General features: G+C 37.5%; 1 protein-coding gene and 1 pseudogene across 4 annotated transcripts in view; both read right to left on the bottom strand.

Annotated features, from left to right (window-relative positions):
• Positions 1–22,216, bottom strand: part of ZFR (zinc finger RNA binding protein) — an 84,767-nt gene that overhangs the window by 46,681 nt on the left and 15,870 nt on the right. For 2 of the 4 annotated variants that reach the window (XR_011249616.1, XM_069556110.1), the window contains exons 3-6: positions 13,160–13,183; positions 11,421–11,703; positions 9,631–9,775; positions 6,396–6,614 (exon numbers count right to left, since the gene is read on the bottom strand). Coding sequence is in view for 2 of the 4 variants with exons in the window: in XM_069556110.1 (XP_069412211.1) it covers positions 6,396–6,614; positions 9,631–9,775; positions 11,421–11,703; positions 13,160–13,183 (671 nt within the window). In the remaining 2 variants the exon portion in view is untranslated. The remainder of the gene's footprint in view (positions 1–6,395; positions 6,615–9,630; positions 9,776–11,420; positions 11,704–13,159; positions 13,184–22,216) is intronic. The other 2 variants (XR_011249617.1, XM_069556111.1) reach the window with 1 other exon arrangement.
• LOC138422043 (U2 spliceosomal RNA) lies at positions 17,401–17,518 on the bottom strand (annotated as a pseudogene).

The following is a 22,216-nucleotide window of genomic DNA, read 5'->3' as shown; positions in this document are numbered from 1 at the left end:
TGAGCTATTTCAAATCCTAAAAGATGATGCTGTGACAGTGCTTCACTCAATGTCAACAAATTTGGAAAACTCAGCAGTGGCCACGGGGCTGGAAAAGGTCAGTTTTCATTCCAATCCCAAAGGCAATGCCAAAGAATGTCCAAACTACTACACAATTGCACTCATCTCACATGCTAGTAAATTAATGCACAAAATTCTCCAAACCAGGCTTCAGCAATACGTGAACCATGAACTTCCAGATGTTAAAGCTGGTTTTAGAAAAGGCAGAGGAACCAGAGATCAAATTGCTAACATCTGCTGGATCATTGAAAAAGCAAGAGAGTTCCAGAAAAACATCTATTTCTGCTTTATTGACTATGCCAAAGCCTTTGACCGTGTGGATCACAATAAACTGTGGAAAATTCTGAAGGAGATGGGAATACCAGACCACCTGACCTGCCTCTTGAGAAACCTGTATGCAGTTCAGGAAGCAATAGTTAGAACTGGACATGGAACAACAGACTGGTTCCAAATAGGAAAAGGAGTATGTCAAGGATGTATATTGTCACCCTGCTTATTTAACTTCTATGCAGAGTACATCATGAGAAACGCTGGGCTAGAAGAAGCACAAGCTGGAATCAAGATTGCCAGGAGAAATTTCAATAACCTCAGATATGCAGATGACACCAACCTTTGGGCAGAAAGTGAAGAAGAATTAAAGAGCCTCTTGATGAAAGTGAAAGAGCAGAGTGAAAAAGTTGGCTTAAAGCTCAACATTCAGAAAACAAAGATCATGGCATCTGGTCCCATCACTTCATGGCAAATAGATGGGGAAACAGTGGAAACAATGTCAGACTTTATTTTTTTGGCCTCCAAAATCACTGCAGATGGTGACTGCAGCCATGAAATTAAAAGATGCTTACTCCTTGGAAGGAAAGTTATAACCAACCTAGACAGCATATTAGAAAGCAGAGACATTACTTTGTCAACAAAGGTCTGTCTAGTCAAGGCTATGATTTTTCCAGTGGTCATGTATGGATGTGAGAGTTAGACTGTGAAGAAGGCTGAGTGCTGAAGAATTGATGCTTTTGAACCGTGGTGTTCCAGAAGACTCTTGAGAGTCCCTTGGACCGCAAGGAGATCCAACCAGTCCATCCTAAAGGAGATCAGTTCTACGTGTTCATTGGAAGGACTGATGTTGAATCTGAAAACTCCAATACTTTGGCCACCTGATGCAGAGAGCTGACTCATTTGAAAAGACCCTGATGCTGGGAAAGATTGAGGGCAGGAGGAGAAGGGGATGACAGAGGATGAGATGGCTGGATGGCACCACCCATTCAATGGACATGGGTTTGGGTAGACTCTGGCAGTTGGTGATGGACTGGTGAGGCCTGGCAGGCTGAGGTTCATGGGGTTGCAGAGTCAGATACAACTGAGCGACTGAACTGACCAGCTTCTAAGATCCTTTGTGTTATTTAAACAACAAAAATCACTAAGCATAATATTTACAAAATAACCTCCTTCATTTGCACACATGTAGTCTAAAACTAATAAAAGGTAAACTTAATTATAGTTTACTATTCAGCATTTTAAAAAAAATCAAAGCATAAACTGAAAGGTATGCTGAAGGTTCTGGAACTCTGCTAAGGGATCTCCTTTAAATTTCCTATAACTACTAGCAAACACACATACATTTCTCGTAAAGCATTAAGGGAAAATAAATACAATGCTATGTCTCTAAATTAAGTAAAAGCTCAATCCTGAAAAGCTAAAACAATTTCACCTAAAAAGCACCTTATTATAAATACTTATCAAATAAGAAGTTGCATAACTAGAACAGTTAGAATACAATTTTTAAAGGTACAGTATCAGAAACAAAGACTACCACTTCAGCAGTAAATACATTATATCACAAGCCATCATTTAGTAGGTACCAACACTAGAATTCATTTTCAATAAGAGATAAAAAGAATAGCTGACCTAAGCTGTAGCAGATATAAAATTGCAGACACAGAACTCAGAAGCCCTAATGATGATCTCTTTGGATGGCAATTTCACATTGTGTATCATATATTCTTTAAAATGTATTCTTTGATATAAGCTATTCTTATAAGCTATATTCTTTGATATAAGCTACAAATCTAGGAATTTATCTGAGAAAAACAATCGGCCAACAGACAAATCTGTACATGAAATGATTATTTTACCCAGTGCTATTTCAAGCTTTTCCTTAATATGAAACTAAATATTCCCAACAGAAACTTTAAAAGGTAGCACAGGCATACAATATAACAGTATACAATGTAACAGTATTAGTCATTAAAAACTATGTTTTTCTAAGCATAGATCTTGGTTTCTAAATACCACTGCCATACAAGAAACCAAGGTTCCTTTGCCAAATGGCTAATTGTGAGTCTATGGCAGGAAAGGCTCAAAGTTTATTGTTGTTTTGCATTTTATTTATTCCTTAATACTGTCTTGTTCTGCATAGGTTATAAGGTGATAAGGGCCATTTCAGTTCTTGCCTCTTGATGTTTTGTTATAGAGCTTGAGTGTGGGAAGCCTAGATACTGAATTTTTAAAGTATTTTTTTTAATTTCTCAGAGATTTTATCTCCTACCCTATGTCAGGTGCTATGCTGGATATTAGGGATGCAATGGTGAATCAGTCAGAGCAACATCTTACTGTGCCAGAAAAGAAAGAAATGCTCAAAGACTAATGATGTCAAATTCAAAAGACTCAGAATTGGTTTGAAAAGGATCCTTTACTATCCAAATTTGGGACACTGTGTGCCTCAAAAAGAAAAATGAAAGCAATGGATTACACTAAACTGAATAAAAAAGAAGCCTATAGTAACACTAAAAAAGAAGGGGTGATGGGACTCTTCTTCAGGGAAGAATTCCTAAGAATCCAACTCATTTCACACTGATTTTTCTTTACCAATGGAGAATTAAAAGGATTTTTAGTAAAAGGATTTTTCATTCACCAATGGAGAATTTGATTCAGTTACTGATTTTCAAAGGATGTAACACCTTAGAAAGATAGCTGGGCCAATAGGCCCATAGATAACTTGGTTCATTACAAAATGGAAAAAGGTATCTTTAAAAAGGAAAGATCTGGTAGTCACTACTTCAATTAGTGATTATATTTGACACCATTAATAAGGAATAAACTGACATTATTTGTTACATGGCTGGCTTCTCTGATAGCTCAGTTGGTGAAGGATCCATCAGCAATGCAGGAGACCCTGGTTTGATTCCTGGGTTGGGAAGTTCCACTGGAGAAGGGACAGGGTACCCACCCCAGTACTCCTGGGCTTCCCTTGTGGCTCAGCTATTAAAAGAATCTGCCTGCAATGTGGGAGACCTGGGTTCATCCTTGGGTTGGGAAGATCCCCTGGAGAAGGGAAAGGCTACCTACTCCAGTATTCTGGCCTGGAGAATTCCATGGACTGTATAGTCCATGAGATTGCAAAGGGTCGGTCACGAATGAGCGACTTTCACTTTATTACATGCACCTGATGTGCTGAAATGAAATGCTGACATAGGTACTTTTACTGACTAAAAAACTGCCAGAATCTAAATATAAAGAAAATCAGATAAATCCAGATTGTGGGATAGTCTACGAGACTAAAAAACTGCCAGAATCTAAACATAAAGAAAATCAGATAAATCCAGATTGTGGGATAGTCTACAAGACAACTTGTCTGAATTCTTCAAAAACATCAAGGCTGGTATCTTCCTGGTGGTCCAATGGTTAAGAACACACCTTCCAATGCAGAGGACATGGTTCAATCCCTGTTCCTGGAACTAAGATCTCACATGCCACAGGGCCTGCACACCACAACTACTGAGCCTGTACTCTCCGGAGCCCATGCTTGTACTGAGCCTGAGCCTGAGCCTGTACTCTCTGGAGTCTGTGGCAAGCATATTGCTTGCCACAATGAAGGCCCGGTATGCCACAACTAAGACCTGATGCAACCAAACAGTAAATAAATAATATAAATATTTTTTAAAAAATCAAGGTCATGAGAGATAATATAAAGATAGAAGTTATTCTGTGGTGGTGGTGGTTTAGTCGCTAAGTCATGTCCAATTCTTGTGATCCTGTGGACTGCAGCAACCGCCGGCTCCTCTGCCCATGGGATTTCCTAGACATGTATACTGGAGTGGGTTGCCATTTACTTCTCCAGGCAATCTTTCCAACTCAAGGACTGAACCCGAGTCTCTTGCATTGCAGGTGGATTCTTTACTGTTAAGCCACCAGGGAAGCCCCAGGGATTATTCTACATCAAAGGAAAATGAAACTAATAACCAAATACAACCTATAATCCCTGACTGGATCCTGAATTTAAGACAAAGTACAAATACATCAATTATGGAGAAAGTCCAGCCATAAAAGACATTTGTGGACAACTGAAGAAAATTTATTAGATACTATCCATGTCCAATTTCTTATCTGCATTTTGTTATATAAAAGAATGCTCCTATTTTTAGGAAATACATGTGGAAGAATTCTAGGCAAGGCACCAACTCATCGACAACTTAGAAAACAAGGAAACATTGCTAAATCATTTGAAAATGTGTTTAAACAGAGGAAAGTTAAGCAAACGTAACAAAATAATATTTGGTGAATCTACGTAAATGTTGTATGGGCATGTGTTGTCTTTTTTTTTTTCCACTTTTCTGCAAAAGGAAAATTTTCTAAAATTGGGGAAAAAACATGAACCAGGGAATGGTGTATCTCTATACTTAGGGCATTCACAACAAGGAAAGCAGTTTACACTGTAGTACATATAAGACAAAATTCACTTTTTATAAAGAAACCATTATGTTTATATATGCATAATCCCATGGAAGAAAGTATAGAAAGACATGCACTAAAAAGTTAATGGTAATTAGTGTCTAGGGATAGATGCCTAGTAATTTAATTTTTCCTCCTTTTTAAATCAATAGCTTTGAGTTTTAAAATGATACATCACTTACATATGAAAGCAGTAAACATGAATAATTAATTATCTTCATGCTGTGTAAGGTATATTTAAGCAACTGAGAAAGACAAAGGCTGAGAGAGGCAGAAAGAAAAAGGGAAGAATAGATGCAAGGGAAAAACAAGGAATAGGAAAGGATAATATCACATTCCTTATTTATTAAAGCTGATGTGCGTTTTTTTCCTTAAGTGTCTAAATAGATTTCACTCAAATAACTCCATTTACAGTTATAACCAGTTAACCAGAGAAAGGCAGAAAAGTTGTATCTGTTCAATCATGAGTAACAAATCAAAGAATAATATCTCCTTATGTCAGTTCATTTCCACACGGCTGTCTTAATTAACTTACAAATCTGTCCCCATTGCTCCCTTTCTTGAGCTCTCTTTGGCATCCTGTCTGCCCACAAGATAAAGACAAGACAACACAGCAGACCATACAAGGCTTTCCACACTGACATTTCCAGCCTCAATTTCCTGTTATCCTGTGTATCCTGTATTTCAGCCACAATGAACTCTTGATCCCAAACATATCATGCCTGACTAATTTGTATCCCTAACATCATGCACAGAGTTCGACATAGAGTAAGAGATTAAAAATAATCTTTGAGAAATAAAAAAAGTTTAAAAATTCAGTGGCTACTTCTAACACCTCAACTACCAAAAAACATCAAGATATGAAAAATGAAATTACCTATGCCGCCTTAAATCCTCCATGAACAAGACAGCATACTAAGGAATAAGTAAAATGCAAAACCAACAACAAACTATACATTAGTACATCACTAAGTGTCTCCAAAAAAGCCATGTGTGACTTTAAGCACTCCAATACTACAACGTACCTCAGTGGAAAATTAGGAAGTACAGTGGGCACAGCAAGGTTTTAGTAATTATTCTTGGCCAGGAAAAATATGTGATTACTAACGAAAATAAATCTACTCTGTTCTTCCAAAAGATGTGTTATATAACCATCATCTATGGATGTTTATAAAGGCCCCCAATATTTTCAAATTACTTATTCCTGATAGTAAATATGAAGATATAACTCCTTGTGAGCTGGAAAAACAATGTAAATATGTCAGTGGTACCTCCTGAAGTTAACCTTGAACTTTCAAATTCATTTGGAAAAGTCAGACAGGAAATGACCCTGTAGAATACTGGATGTTATTTTCTCTGACTGCAATGCTAGGCCCAAGGTTTTAAAAGCCCAGAGGGCATTTTTACATTCTGCGAAAATTTCCTGGCATTAAAAAAAAAACAACCATACATCATAAGAGTATGGTTCATCTGCCACACTATGTACAAATATTTGTATTAACACCTATCAATTAATTCAATTCTTGCTTTACTGGGAGTAAAATCATTCCACAGAAAACCGAGATAGTGAGTTTAATTCGCTTACTCATTTAAACACACTTTATCAGTCTTACCAGAATAAGTAACTGCCGTGGTACTATAAGTAGCACTCTGGGTATAGGATGGCACCACAGTAGCTGCAGCTGCTACTGGCTGTACGGTGGAGGATACAGGATAAATGGAGAAAGTAGTGGTAGCTGGACTTGGTGTGGCTGGTTTTATGGCTGTCACTTGTCGAGTTTGCTGGGCTTGTGTATACTGAGTTGCACCTTGGCTATAACCTGCTTTTGGGGCTAAATTGGGAAAGAGACATAAGAAAATTAGAAAGGTGAACCAGTATAGTTACTGTACCAATATCCTAGAAAAAACAAACATAAACATCATTAACTGGAAATTTTATGCTAGCAATTTCTCCTTGATAAAAGGAGTAAAATTCTTATTACCAACTTCATAAAGTACAACATCTATATAAATTACTATTCTTCCCGAGATGCTTTCTAAATATTTCCAAAATGACATTTGGTCAAGATTTGCCACTAATTGAAATACCAGTACTACTTAAACCATGTCATTAACAAATAGTTTTAAGGAAAGAATGTGTGTGTGTGTGTATTTAGGCTACTCAGTATACTTGAGAGTTATGCTTAATACTGGGAACAAAACAGAGTGTGCCTCAAAGTATAATTTAAGTCACAGTAAAATTTTCAATGCTTGATTATATGGAACTTGTTCAAATACCATTTAAAAGAAGTTTACTGATTTGTCCATAGTAAACTTCAAGCTAATTACAACCCACAAGGAGCTACTTAATTCTTCAAATGTCAATAGCTCGAGTGCAGCTGTTCTTACACGGCTATCATTAATGTCTCGCCTGAACTTTCTGCTGTCTTTGAACACATTACAACCAGTGTATACCTGGGGTACAGTGTTAAAGAATCTGCCTGCTAACGCAGGAGACTCAAGTTTGATCCCTGGGTAGGGAAGATCCCCTGCAGTAGGCAATGGCAACCCACTCCAGTATTCTTGCCTGGAAAATTCCATGGACAGAAGAACCTGGCGGGTGGGCTACAGTCCATGGGGTCACAAAGAGTCGGATATGACTGAGCGCACACACACTTATTTGAATACCTTAAGAATCTTATGAGATTTACCATCGCTAAATTAATAATTAATCCCTCATTAAGGATCACTAAAGCATACAAATGTAATTTTCTGAGAAAGGCCCAAATATATCAGGGACCAAACTCATTTATGCTTAGTTAAGTAAATGTACTTTAAATAAACAGCACTTAACAGTTTATAAAACTTTTTCTACACATAGTATGAACTCTGATCCACATAACATACAGATGTGTACAACATTTTACAAGAAAACTCTGATGTCCAAGAGCTAAATCATTTTAAAAAGTCACATGGTCATGTCACATTTTAAACTATACCATGGTAATCTGACTCAAGATTAATTCAGTACTCTTCAGCATAATCCATCAAACCTTGGTAATTAATCAAGAAGTTTATTAAAGCTCATTGTACCCACAAATCATTAGAAAGGAGACTATAAGAAAAGTGAGGATCATTATAATTCAAAGTACTTTTAACCCACTTTCTAAGGGACTCATAAAATCAATTCTAGATCTAAAACTAACCTAGAAAGAGCTGAGTCAACTACCCCATTCACAAATAAGAGAAGAGATGAAATGAGGTAAAAAATCACTTGCCCATGATACTGGTAACACCAGGGCTAGAAACCAATTCTACTCTTTCCTAATTCAAGGCTCTACCCGCACTCTCATGGTCCTTCAAAAATAAACGAGTCGCCTACTTTTCAGGCTGTATACTGTCATTCCGTTTATTTAACTTATATGCAGAGTATGTCATGTGAAATGATGGGCTGCATGAAGCTGGAATCAAGACTGCTGGGAGAAAAATAAATAAACTCAGATATGAGGATGACACCACCCTTATGGCAGAAAGTGAAGAACTAAAAGAGTCTCTTGATGAAAGTGAAAAAGGAGAGTGAAAAACCTGGCTTAAAACTCAACATTAAAAAAGCTAAGATCACAGCATCCAGTCCCATCATTTTAGGGCAAATAGATAGGGAAACAAATGGAAACAGTAACAGACTTTATTTTCTTGGGCTCCAAAATCACTGCAGATGGTGACTGCACCCATGAAATTAGAAGATGCTCGCTCCTTGGATGAAAAGCTATGACCAACATAGCATATTAAAAAGCAGAGTCATTACTTTGCTGGCAAAGGTCCATCTAGTCAAAGCTATGGTTTTTCCAGTCGTCTTGTATGGATGTGAGAGTTGGACTATAAAGAAAGCTGAGTGCTGAAGAATTGATGCTTTTGAACTGTGGTGTTGGAGAAGTCTCTTGAGAGTCCCTTGGACTGCAAGGAGATCAAACCAGTCAATACTAAAGGAAATCAGTCCTGAATACTCATTGGAAGGACTGATGCTGAAGCTTCAATACTCTGGCCACCTGATGTGAAGAAATGACTCCTTGGAAAAGACCCTGATGCTGGGAAAGATTGAAGGCAGGAGGAGAAGGGGATGACAAAGGATGAGATGGTTGGATGGCATCACTGACTCGATGGACATGAGTTTGAGCAGGCTCTGGGAGTTGGTGATGGACAGGGAAGCCTGGCATGCTGCAGTCCATGGGGTCATAAAGAGTTGCACACCACTGAGCAAGTGAACTAACTTTTCAGAACTCAAGAGAGCTTTGGTCTTAAAGGTGCTCAGTTAAATTTCTATGAAAAAAAAATCCATCTTTTAAAGACTACAGATATGTAGGCTTTGCAAACAAAACAGTTTCTGCATTCAAACCGTTAATATATATTGTACTATCAGTGGCTGATAACAAAACCAACTGTCATTACAGATCAGAGAAAGATGAATTAAAAATATGGATCCACAAAATGGGAACCACCATCAGGGCCTCCACTTATTACAAAGGAAGGTATGTCTGGGCATTTCTGGGCCAAAAGCAGGCAGCCAGAAGTTACTGCCACAACTTCTTTTATACCGCTTATTTCAGCAGAAAAGAACTGTAAGCTGAAGACCAGACATTAAATACACTTCCAAGAGAGAAGGATATGATTATGAACTGCCTTCAGAGCCTTCTCTCTTTGGGACTCAAAGGCATTTTTATACAGAAAACAGGACATGGCTAGAACCTGCCTCTCAAGGTAATATAACACAACAAGTTTAGATGGATTCAAAAGCCTATCTTCATTGAATAACACCTTGAATAATATGTTTCAACAGTGTACAATGGAAGGGTGGTATGTTAATAAACTCACCTGTCTGATAGTAGGTCTCAGCAACAGAAGGCTGAGGCTGGGCGGCGGCAGCTACAGCAGCAGCAGTTGCTGTTGGTTGTTGGTAGTACTGCTTACTATCATAAGCTACAGCAGGAGCTGTGGATCTTACATATGAGTACGAATCCTAAAGAAAGAGAATGAAAGAAAATCTTGCTATCAGTGAAGTGGCAGAGGAAAAAACCTCATCTTTGCCACATTAAAAATCCAATAAAGGAAAAAAAAATTCAATAAAGGAAAACAGAAACCTAAATATGTATGAATATAAACAGAAGACTCAAATTCAATACAAAGGGGATTCATTTGGGACTTCATTAAATAAGATCAAATCATTTTAAGCAGCATGCTTAACTTTTACAGTAGAAAAAATCATCAAAACATTTAAAAATAAACATTACCTAAAAATTAATTTTACTTAAAAATTGAATGGTGGATCTGCCTTAAAGATGGATTCCAGAGTAAAGAACACCTGGGTGTTCTAAGATTTGTGACTGTTTCAGCTTTCTTTTTGTTCATCCTTATTTACCACTATTTATTAACATAATGATGAGTAAGAGCTTCCAGGTGGAGGGAAGGTAAACAGAGGTTCTAAGAGAAAAGACTATTAATTACAAATCTCAAAAGCAATGAAGATCAAGATGAGCTGGTTGAATTCTAGCACTGTATATAGTGAGGAGGGCTTGGGAGGCACACAGGTAGAAAGACTGAAGAAGTAGGCAGGACCCAGAAAATGATGGGCTTCATACACCCTATTAAAAATAATAAAATTTATTATATTCTGTCTATGGACGTAAGGAAAACAATCACACGTCAAAGTAAATCTGAGTTTAGAAACCTGCTAAATATTAATAGCAAATGCTAATAATGCTGATCCATATGTCAATTTCTTGGATAACAAAATAAATCCCTTTATTTTAGAAAGAATATTAAAAAATCAGAAGCCCCAAAGTTTAAAAACTAAATCTTCAAAGTAAACAAACAAAAAATGGGTTAAAAGAATTAGCACCAAATTTATTAATTAAGCAAGTTGTAATTTAGTGCCGTAAGAGACATAAAGAGACCATATTTTTATGAAGAGAATTAAGAGCTTTATGTTCCCATAAACCTAACAAGAAGCAATTAGATGACTTAAGGGCAGGATCAATTTCTGTTATAAAGAAACAGTATCTCGAGGGGAAGAAGTACACATAGGCAATAGAATTTCCACAGTGTTTCAGGAGGACATCATGTAATTTGCTTTGTTTACTGGCATTCCAGCATGTGGGTTCCCACACCAGAGGCTAAACCCAAGCTCCCTGCAGTGGAAGTGCCAGGTAACCACTGGACTGACAGGGAAGTCCTAACACTATGTAATCTGTTTGTCCCACACAGCTGAAGCTCATGGTTCTCAAAACAGACATAGGGGTGTCCCAAGTGGATAAATAATGCCACAGTACCAACAAGGGGCAGAAGACCTTATATGTCTTAATTCTTCTCAAAACCCTTGTTAAATTAAAATATTTAGAAAGTAATTTTTTTTTTAATTAAAGCAAACATATATATAGAGTGAAGTGAAATGGACTGGGGGATTAATAATATAAAACTCACTGCAAGGAAGCTTAACCTCTGGAGTATGCCCCTGGATTACCTAGGAACACACACTCACTTTTCTCTATCATTAGAGGTATATTTTGCAAGACTCAAGTATGAAAAGCATTGGCTTGGACATTACATTAAACACTGATGCCACTGAACCTGTATGTTAAAGCTAATGAAAGCAGAAGCTTTCTTACCTGGTAGTTCTGTGTAGTAGCTGGGGGTGGTGGTGGAGGTGCTTCTTGTTGCCTCTGTGTATAACCATAGTCAGTTGCTGTGTGTGCAGTGGGGTAACCTCCATAAGCAGCAGCTGTTGCAGCAGCTGCAACAGCTACTGGAGCAGGCCTGGCAACTGCAACTGTGGCGGCTGCTGGTGCATAGGCAGCAGTAACTGTGTGAGCAGCTACTGGAGCCTGATGGACAGTGTAGCTAGCAACGGTGGTTGGATGAGAGTAGGCTACACCCGAAGCTGGCTGCTGGCTATATTGTGGAGTAGAAGAATAAACAAAATACAATTTAATTTTTAAAATTTAGGAATTCAATCAACTTAAAAGCACATTTCCCAGTAATTTAATCATGGACTACAAAAGAACAAGTATGAACTTAATAAACCACCTAACCAAATACCCTATTTGTTACTGTTGCATAATTTTAATCCCTTAATCTGAATAAATTAAGACAGTCACCCTTATTGTTTCAGATCAAAAGATCATTATCACAAAGCAGGGAGGACAAACTGAGATAAGAAGCAGTATTAGGAAGAAAAACTGATCAAATTAGGAGCTTAAAAAAGTATTTGCTGTATGTAAAGTTCTTTATTATGTTCTATAGTTTTAAAATATTGTATTCTAGCTCCAATTAAGGAAAACATTTAAGGTAGAAATTGTTACCGACATGACTTAAGAAATACTTCTGCTGCTCTAAGGCAGTGGTTCTCAACTAGGGGAGACTATGCTCTCCTATAGATACCTGGTCATGTCTGGAGATATTTTTGATGATCAAACTGCAGAGGAGAAGGTGGTAATGTGTGCTACTCATATTTAGTGGGTAGAGGTCAGTGATGCTGTTATATATCCTATAAAGGGCAGCTATCCACAACAAAGAATTATCCAAAGAATGCCAACAGTGCTGAGGTTGAGAAATCCTCTAGAGTACAGATTTTACAATGCAGTATCTATTTTTTAGATACATTTTCCAGGTTACAGGCAGCAATCATTATACACATTTCTTTCTCTCTTAAAAATGTAGCGCATGCTGCAAAAGGAGACCTAAGTCAGATGTTTTGCAATCATAACCATTTAGACCTCAAAGAGACAAAACCATTTTCCGAAACTCTGAATCAAATGAATCTTCAGGTAAAGTTCTTAAAGTAACATTTACTTTAATTTTTAATTTGAGAGCCTATGTCACATAAAACAAGGCCCACAGATGCTAGCATATAAAAACGTTTTTGTTGTTTTAGGTTCTCTGTTAAGTAATACATTCACAATCACACCTGCTAAAGCTCTATTACCAAGGCAGAAATGCCTTCTTAAAAAAAGGATAGCCCCAACAGTTATTTACCTGACAGGTTTTAGTTGACCATACATTTTAACACGACTCAAAAGTTAAGTACTGCTAAGGAAAAAAAATACCTGACATAGCTGAAGCTGCACTAATAAACTAGTGTGCCTGATTCATGGGTTACAGTACAGGATATTCTTCACTGGTATGCACAATACCAAAAAAATATGGCATAGAATTAAAATCTGGGGCCATCATATTTTAACTGTATTATGGAAGACACTGACAACTAGAATGTATTCAAAAGGAATCAGTATGAAGTTTATAAGTATGGGTATTATTTTACATAAAAAGTAGAGGACCTGGGGACATTCAGTCTAGAAAAGGTGACCTTGGAAGATATGATAGCTGCCTTCTAATAGAAGAGACTTACTCCATGCTGCTCCAGAGAACAGAACTAGAACCAATGGATGGAAGGGTGGCAGATTTCAGCCCAATATGAAAAAGAAAAAAAAACAAAAACTTAGAACAGAGTCCAAAGAAACTCTTATAATTTCTATTTGGATGAGGTTTTCCACATTTTGACACTAAAAATTAGCTAACATTTTCTACATATATGCCAATTATAAGACAGGAAAAAGGAAGTTTAAACTGCAATAGTGGGAAATTAGATGGGCATTGACATTTTCTATGGATAATTCCACATTGTTAAGAAAAATTCCAGTTACGTATAGTTCTTCAAAATTCCTAGAACCGAGAAAGAGAATCATGTTTAAAATATAAATGCACCAGTTCTGTGGAACTTGTAATTAACATTTACTGGTAAGATTTCGCACATACAGGCTATACGGATACATAAAAATCCAGAGAGTCTTGAAATCCTATACTGTTTCCATTCATCCCACTGCTCTTCATCGAGCATCTGTTCACATTTTATGCTCCCCAAAATGTGTCCTATAGGACAAAAAGCAAAAGTTGGAGTAGAATAGAAATATCAAGTATGCTAGGCAGGCAATTTGATGCATACTGCCTCTGATCTTTAGAAGTCCACACAGCTTGGGGATGGATGACCTTGTGCTCTGGTTTATGCCTATTGCCCCACATATTTATTAATAGTATTCTCACTCAACTATGTCTCAATGTGAACAATAAATTTTATAGTCACCCTTCCCAGCAGCCATATAAAAAAGATGCCAGTGCATTTAGCAATTACCATATATTTACATCCTTAACTAATCTAACTTGCTCTCTACAACCAGGTCCCTAACCATCATCTGGACTGGAACCACAGCCTCCAACAAAGCATCATGAAGGATGATGATCCACTCTCAGTTCCCAGGGAGTCAAGGGCTAGGGCAGCTGACAGCAGTTAAGAATAAGGATTCTCTGATGTGTTATCTTAGATTCATCTGGGAAATTCTCTTTCAATTTCAAATACCTTTAGAAAAACGGTCTTTTACATGACACAGATGACCACACTGGACTATACTAATGCAATTAAATATCAAGCAGCTAAGTCTAAACAATTAATTTTTAAGAATTCAGGTCAAGTTCAAATTAGTTTATGTAAAATTAGTCTTAAGTTGAAACAGTTCAAATCAAGGTTTTTGCCTAGTCTCAAGTGTTAGAATAAAAGGTAAGTTATACCTCTATATAAAATTTAAGACTTAACCATCTTTATGGAAAAGAAAATGGCAAACCACTCCAATATTCTTGCCTGGCAAATCCCAAGGACAGAGGAGCCTGGTGGGCTACAGTCCATGAGGTCGCAAAAAGTCAGACACAACTGAGCACACATGCACAACTGTCCTTAAGTTGTTTCTTAAATAGGGAACTCCCTGGCAGTCCAGTGGTTAGGACTCTGAACTCTCACTGCCAATGGCCCCAGTTCAATCCCTGCTTGGGAACTAAAATCCCACAAGTCATGTGCTCCCCCCCACCAATCTTAAATAAACCAGGACATAAAATAAAAACCCACATCCTGTGCCACAGAAATAATCTGTAAAATGAGATTTTCATTTACTAAACAACTAGGAGAGCAGAAGCTTTTATTTAGATGATAATATCCTTTGTGAATAAATCTAATCAGTTTCAGTCAGTTTTAAAGTGCAACAAACTAAAAAAAGCAAATTATGAAACAAACACAGGAAATCAACATGGGTAAGAAAGCTTAAGAAATAATCAGACATAAAATAGGAATGGTATTTCTCTTGGGGGGGGCGCATTTAGGATATTATTGATATTAAAGAGTAAAAAAATGTTTCAGATTCCTGAACTGTTTACCTTCAGCTTAAGAACTGAAGCTAAAGATGTTCAAACTACCTACCACACAACTGCACTCATTTCACATGCAAGGTAATGCTCAAAATTCTTCAAGCTAGACTTCAATAGCATGTGAACCAAGAACTTGCAGATGTATAAGCTGGATTGAGAAAAGGCAGAGAAACCAAAGATCAAATTGCCAACATTCGCTGAATCATAGGGAAAGCAAGAGAATTTCAGAAAAGTATCTACTTCTGCTTCATTGACTATGCTAAAGCCTTTGACTGTGTGGATCACAATGAACTGTGGTAAATTCTTAAAGAGTTGGGAATACCAGACCACATTACCTGTCTCCCAAGAAACCTGTCTGCAGACTGGGAAGCAACAGTTAGAACCAGACATGGAACATGGACTGGTTCAAAATTGGGAAAGGAGTACATCAAGTTTGTATACTGTTACCCTGCTTATTTAACTTCTATGCAGAGTACACCATGCAAAATGCTGGGCTCAATGAAGTAGAAGCTGGAATCAAGAAGAGTGCTGGGAGAAACAGCAACTACATCAGAAACGCAGCCCATACTGCCCTAATGGCAGAAAGCAAAGAGTAACTAAATAGCCTCTTGATTGATGAAGGTGAAAAAGGAGAGTGAAAAGCTGGCTTAAAACTCATCATTCAGAAAACTAAGATCATGGTATCTGGTCCTAACACTTCATAGCAAATAGATGGAGAAAAAGTGGAAACAATGGCAGATTTTATTTTCTTGGGCTCCAAAATCATTCTGGATTGTGACTGTAGCAATGAAATTAAGATGCTTGCCCTTGGAAGGAAAGCTATGACAAACCTAGACAGCATATTAAAAAGCAAAGGCATCACTTTGCTGACAAAGGTCCATATAGTCAAAGCTATGATCTTTCCAGTAGTCATGTACAAATGTGAGAGTTGGACCGTAAAGAAGGCTAAGTGACAAAAAATTATGCTTTCAAATTGTGGTGCTGGAGAAGACAACGAGAGTTACTTGAACAGCAAAAGTTACTTGAACCAGTCAATCCTAAAGGAAATCACCTCTGAATATTCATTGGAAGGACTGATGCTGCTGAAGCTCTAATACTTTGGCCACCTGATGCGAAGAGCCGACTCACTGGAAAAGACCCTGATGCTGGATAAGGTTGAGGGCAGAAGGAAAAGGGGGTGACAGAGGAAGAGATGGTTGGATGGCATCATCAACTCAATGGACATGAGTCTGAGTAAACTCCTGGAGATAGTGAAGGCCTGGTGTGCTGCAGTCCATGGGGTCACAAAGAATCAGACACGTCTTAGCAACTGAAAACCAACAAAGCTGAAAGTGAAGACAGTCAGAAGCCTTATCAAAATAAACAGCCAGCCAAAATGACCAGATATTACTACAAACTGAAAAAGAAACAAGAATGATTCCATGGGAAATGGATAACTCAAAGCAACAGGTAAGAATTTTCAAAATCTCCAATTTGTATCTATAAAATAAGAACTTTACACTTGTTAGAAGATAAAAGGGAAGGACATTAACAAGATAAAGAAAATGATTAAAGAGAAAGGATAAATATAGCAGGTCTTAAATTCTAACAAGAAGGAATTCTAGAGAAAAGAAAAAAAGCAGATGGAAGAAATTAAGAAATAAAATTTTCCCACTCGAAGGGAGGAATGTGTTTTCAAATTCAGAGGTCTACAGAGTGCAGAACAGAAAGAAAGGACAACGCTGACATTTAGCTTTTCATAACACCTCAAGACAAAGAGAAAAAAAATCCTTTAACTTTCCAGACACAAACAAAACAGGTTACCTACACACAACTAAATGAAAATCAGACTTATTTTTAACACTAGTGGCTGGAAGACAATATGGTAATGTCTTGAAAATTCAAGGGAAAATGGTTATCAATGTGGAATTCTGCACCCAGCTAAACTATTAACACAGAATATAGATTCTGACATTTAAGGTCTGAAGTTTACCTCCTATATGCCTTTTCTTAGGAAGCTACATGAAAATGTACTTCACCGAAAAATAAAACAAGAAAAATACCATGGAATTCCACAAACAGTGGATTCAAACGGGCAGAGTGATAAAAGCCCAGGTCAGCAGTAATACAAAGGCCCAGATGAGACCGCAATCAAAGGAAGGACAGAAGCCTCCAGGAGAAAGATGTTCAGGAAAACAGATGACTGGACAATAGACAGCAGATCAGGAGCCTGGGGAAATCTCATGATATAATCAAGGCACCAAGAAGACTTGGGTGAAAAACAGGTTAATGAAAGACTTCAGGAAATATGAAACTGGTCAAGAAAAATCATGATAACAGCTGAGCAACTAGAGTGTAAAAAAAAGAAAACCCATTTGAACTTGAGCCTAGAAAGATTATTAGGTGATACAGGGTTATAAAATGGAATACACTAGGAATTCTTTTTTTTTTTTTTGTCCTCGGATAGAGGACGTATCAGATATTAAACTGATAAGAACAGATACTACACTTGATCTTAGCCAAAAGGCCGAGAAGCGATCTACACTAGGAATTCTAATCATAGATCAGTACTTGGCACCACAGTATATACTATTTACAGTCATAAAAATGAAATGGTTTTGCTTTCAAGTTTTAGAATAAACCTAAATCACTGAAGATAAACTATTACAGAACACAATGTAAATGCTATCACAAGGAAAACTACTGCTGAGTAGAGGGATGGAGTGGAGAAAGAGGGAGAGTGAAGCAGAAGAATTAAAAGATTCTTAATAGTACCAAGATACTATCAACTTGTGATGGAACGACAACAGAACTGACAGTACTGTTGAAGAGAGACAGCCATATTACTGGATTTCGGAGGAGAAACATGAGTTGCATGAGAAAGTATATATGAACTCCTCACCACGATTGTAAGAAGTCAAATTAATGTATAGTTGATAAATTAAGATATAAAAATGCAGCATACTATTTAGTGATATGGAAGTTAGAAATAAAACCAAGATGTATTAAAGGTGAGGGTCCCTAGGAAGTGGAATTAGGAGGCAGGGAGAAGGAAAATAAGGGACTTGTTATCATTAAGTCCTTCTATCTATTTTTAACTGGCTAATGCATTATTCTGGGAAAAGGGAAGCATAAGATATTAGAACAGAATTCTAAGACAGGCAACTTTAATGACTAACAAATCAGCCCTAAATTTAAATACTCCCTTATAGTTATTCCAATACAACTCTACACCTACATTTCTGGCCTCGACCTGAATCTATACCCGACTCTGGGCCCATCTTTCAAATTCCATTAATATGACCTGGCTTTATATTACACTACTGAAACCACAACAAGTTATGTATACAAATGGCTTGTCCACAAAAATGGCATCTAGTAACAGGGGAAACCTTCCTACATCTCAGTTCTCAAAACATGACCCAAGGACAGCTAAGGGTCTCTAAGATTATTACACAGGGTCCACAAGGTTGGTTCTCTTTTTTCAATTACAAATTGCCTTCATATATTTTAATCCAAACAACTTATTGCAACAGACTAAATGCAAAAGCAGACATGGGAATCCAACCATCTTATCTCTATATCCAAGGAGATATTAAAAAGATTTGTAAAAATGAAAAACAATGCTTCTCATCTCACTACTTTTTTCGTGGTTGGAATACTTTTCATAAAGATATTCTTGGTTAGCATGTAGTGGCTTTCAGTTCAGTTCAGTTCAGTCTCTCAGTCGTGTCCAACTCTTTGCGACCCCATGAATCGCAGCACACCAGGCCTCCCTGTCCATCACCAAGTCCCGGAGTTCACTCAAGACTCACGTCCATCGAATCAGTGATGCCATCCAGCCATCTCATCCTCTGTCATCCCCTTCTTCTCCTGCCCCCAATCCCTCCCAGCATCAAAGTCTTTTCCAGTGAGTCAACTCTTCGCAGGAGGTGGCCAAAGTACTGGAGTTTCAGCTTTAGCATCATTCCTTCCAAAGAAATCCCAGGGCTGATCTCCTTCAGAATGGACTGGTTGGATCTCCTTGCAGTCCAAGGGACTCTCAAGAGTCCTCTCCAACACCACACTTCACAAGCATCAATTCTTCGGCACTCAGCCTTCTTCACAGTCCAACTCTCACATCCATACATGACCACAGGAAAAACCATAGCCTTGACTAGATGGACCTTAGTCGGCAAAGTAATGTATCTGCTTTTGAATATGCTATCTAGGTTGGTCATAACTTTTCTTCCAAGAAGTAAGCGTCTTTTAATTTCATGGCTGCAGTCACCATCTGCAGTGATTTTGGAGCCCCCCAAAATAAAGTCTGATACTGTTTCCACTGTTTCGCCATCTATTTCCCATGAAGTGATGGGACCAGATGCCATGATCTTCGTTTTCTGAATATTGAGCTTTAAGCCAACTTTTTCACTCTCCTCTTTCACTTTCATCAAGAGGCTTTTGAGTTCCTCTTCACTTTCTGCCATAAGGGTGGTGTCATCTGCATATCTGAGGTTATTGATATTTCTCCCGGCAATCTTGATTCCAGCTTGTGTTTCTTCCAGTCCAGCGTTTCTCATGATGTACTCTGCATAGAAGTTAAATAAGCAGGGTGACAATATACAGCCTTGACGTACTCCTTTTCCTATTCGGAACCAGTCTGTTGTTGCATGTCCAGTTCTAACTGTTGCTTCCTGACCTGCATACAGATTTCTCAAGAGGCAGGTCAGGTGGTCTGGTATTCCCATCTCTTTCAGAATTTTCCACAGTTTATTGTGATTCACACAGTCAAAGGCTTTGGCATAGTCAATAATAAAAACAATTTTATAAATACCTTAGAAAGGTCCCAGAACCTGAAAGTTTGAGAATCACCATTTTATTATAAAACAGAACATTAACTTAAGGTCTGTGATGGTATTCATCATTCATTTTTATGCTCCTTACTTATAACCTCTTTAAGCAAAATGCTTCCATCTTATGACAGAGAAACAGTATTTGTTGTCCGTTAAAACAAAGAGTGCACGAGTGGCCAGAGGTCTGTTGCCTAAACCTAGGGCTCCAAATCTCCTCCTGGTTAACTGCTATACATACCAATTTCTGTGTTAACAGAGACATCAAAGGCATTGGGAAGTAAAGGCTCAGAACTGTGGAACCCCCACAAGAAACTAACAGAAAGTGAATTAGGAAAAAGCCCACTTCCCCCTTTAAGGCAGAAGTATATGGAAACTTTCTTGTCTGAGCCTTGGCTCTAGGTAAAGGAGAGAAGGCTCTTCTTTGATAATTCTTAACAAGTGAGCACTCTCCTAGCTTGGGCTCTGGAATTCACATTATCTGACCAGGGAAAACACCAAACCAAGTTATCTCTGTGCTGACAATGCTTCCAGGTGCCACAGAATCCAGATTTCTCTCTAATGCTACAATCCTGCAAGAAAGAGATCTCAATCAAAAATGAAACCCATAAGGAAATAAGATACTATGAGCAAGAGCTTGTAAACTTATTTAAAAACAGAAAACTACAATTATTAGAATTATTGGATACAAAACAGAAAATAAGCACACTAAAGAGATAGTCAAAACCAAGACCAAGAGGTCAATCAAAAACAATTAGATGAATGGAAACAATTTCCAGAAATGAAATACAGTACATAAAAATTAGAATCTTAGAAAGGCATCACATAACTGATTAGACATAGCTGGCAAAAAAAAAAATCTATAAAACTTACCCAGAATGCACACAAAGAGATGAAAGATATTAAAGAGGTTAAAAGACCAGGAGGAAAGAATAAAAAATGTTAACTTGCAACTCACTGGAGCTACAAATGAAGAAAAAGAATGGGAGAGAGGACATCTAAATAGAATGTCTGATATAACAATCCTCATATCCAGGAGTCCCAACTACTCCAAAGTAAGATTAAATAAGGAATTCTCACCAAAATCCATCTGAGTGAAACTGTAAACACCAAGGAGTGAAAAGCACAACTAGTCTGAGGAAGAAAATTCCCTAGAGACTAAGTGATGACTTCTCAAGAATAAGAAGGGAGAAATGAAGATACTTTGAGATTAAAAAAACAAAACAAGAAAATCTGTTCTTAGTAAACCCATATTAAAGGACATTCTCAAAGATATACTTTAGGAAGAAAGAAAATGATCTCAGGATGAACGAACGTCAAGTTGAAAAAAAAAAAGGTAAATTTGAAGGCAAATTTAAATAATTGCTGGCTATATAAGACAATTTTGTCCAACAACTGTCACACGGTTTAGAAAATCTAAAAACAACAAAAGCACAAAATCAGCACAACTCATCAAAGTTAAAGCATTTTAAGTCCTTGTTCTGTTTAGGAAGGTAATGTAAAGGTACCTTCCTAAACAGATAAAGGTAATGATCACCTTTGAAGTGAAGTAAAATCACTTAGTCGTGTCCGACTCTGCGAGCCCGTGGACTGTAGCCTACCAGGCTCCTCCGTCCATGGGATTCTCCAGGCAAGAGTACTGGAGTGGGGTGCCATTGCCTTCTCCAGTAATATTTCTTTGAGCCCCCCTTTTTTTGTGGTGGGTGGGGGGCAAGAATACTGGAGTGGGGTGCCATTCCCTTCTCTAGGAGATCTTCCTGACCCAGGAATTGAACCTGGGTCTCCTGCAGTGTAGGCAGACGCTTCACCGTCTGAGCCACCAGGGAAGTAATTAACTTTAAATTAAAAATGTGAAATTTCTAGAGGAACCACCATAGGACAGATGCAGAATGTTTAATTTTCTGACCTTGAAAGGCCATGAGGGGAAAAATAATCTCAAGAAAATGTAGGTAGCTTCTGTCAATTATATTATTAAATGTGTGTTTTTTACTCTGTTGAGTGTATCTGTTTCAACTTTGGATAACACAATAAAGTAACTGATAAAACATTTTTTTCCTTCTTTTGGCACACAAAACACAACCCTTCCATTAGCCCAAATTTAATGTTCAACATTGTTGGACTCTTCTAGGTCAAATTATAGGATTTTCTATGTCTACAAAACTTCTGTCAAATTTATCTTCTTTATATTTAATATTTTATAATGTTAAGAATGATGAAAAAAGACATACAACCTTTAGATATTCCTTAAACTTGCTACGTCATGCTCTATTACCTTTACAATGATATTAAAACAATAACTGCATCATTGCAGAATTTTGGAAGAAACTTAAATTCAGGCTCTATTTTCTTCTTAAAATCCAGAACCAATAAAATAACGAATCCTACAATTTCTACCAACTCATTAGATT

The sequence above is a fragment of the Ovis canadensis genome, chromosome 16 (genome assembly GCF_042477335.2).
Source record: "Ovis canadensis isolate MfBH-ARS-UI-01 breed Bighorn chromosome 16, ARS-UI_OviCan_v2, whole genome shotgun sequence".
NCBI classification, from domain to species: domain Eukaryota; kingdom Metazoa; phylum Chordata; class Mammalia; order Artiodactyla; family Bovidae; genus Ovis; species Ovis canadensis.
The sequence above is the reverse complement of the archived record's forward strand: the minus strand, read 5'-3'. Positions and strand labels throughout refer to the sequence as shown.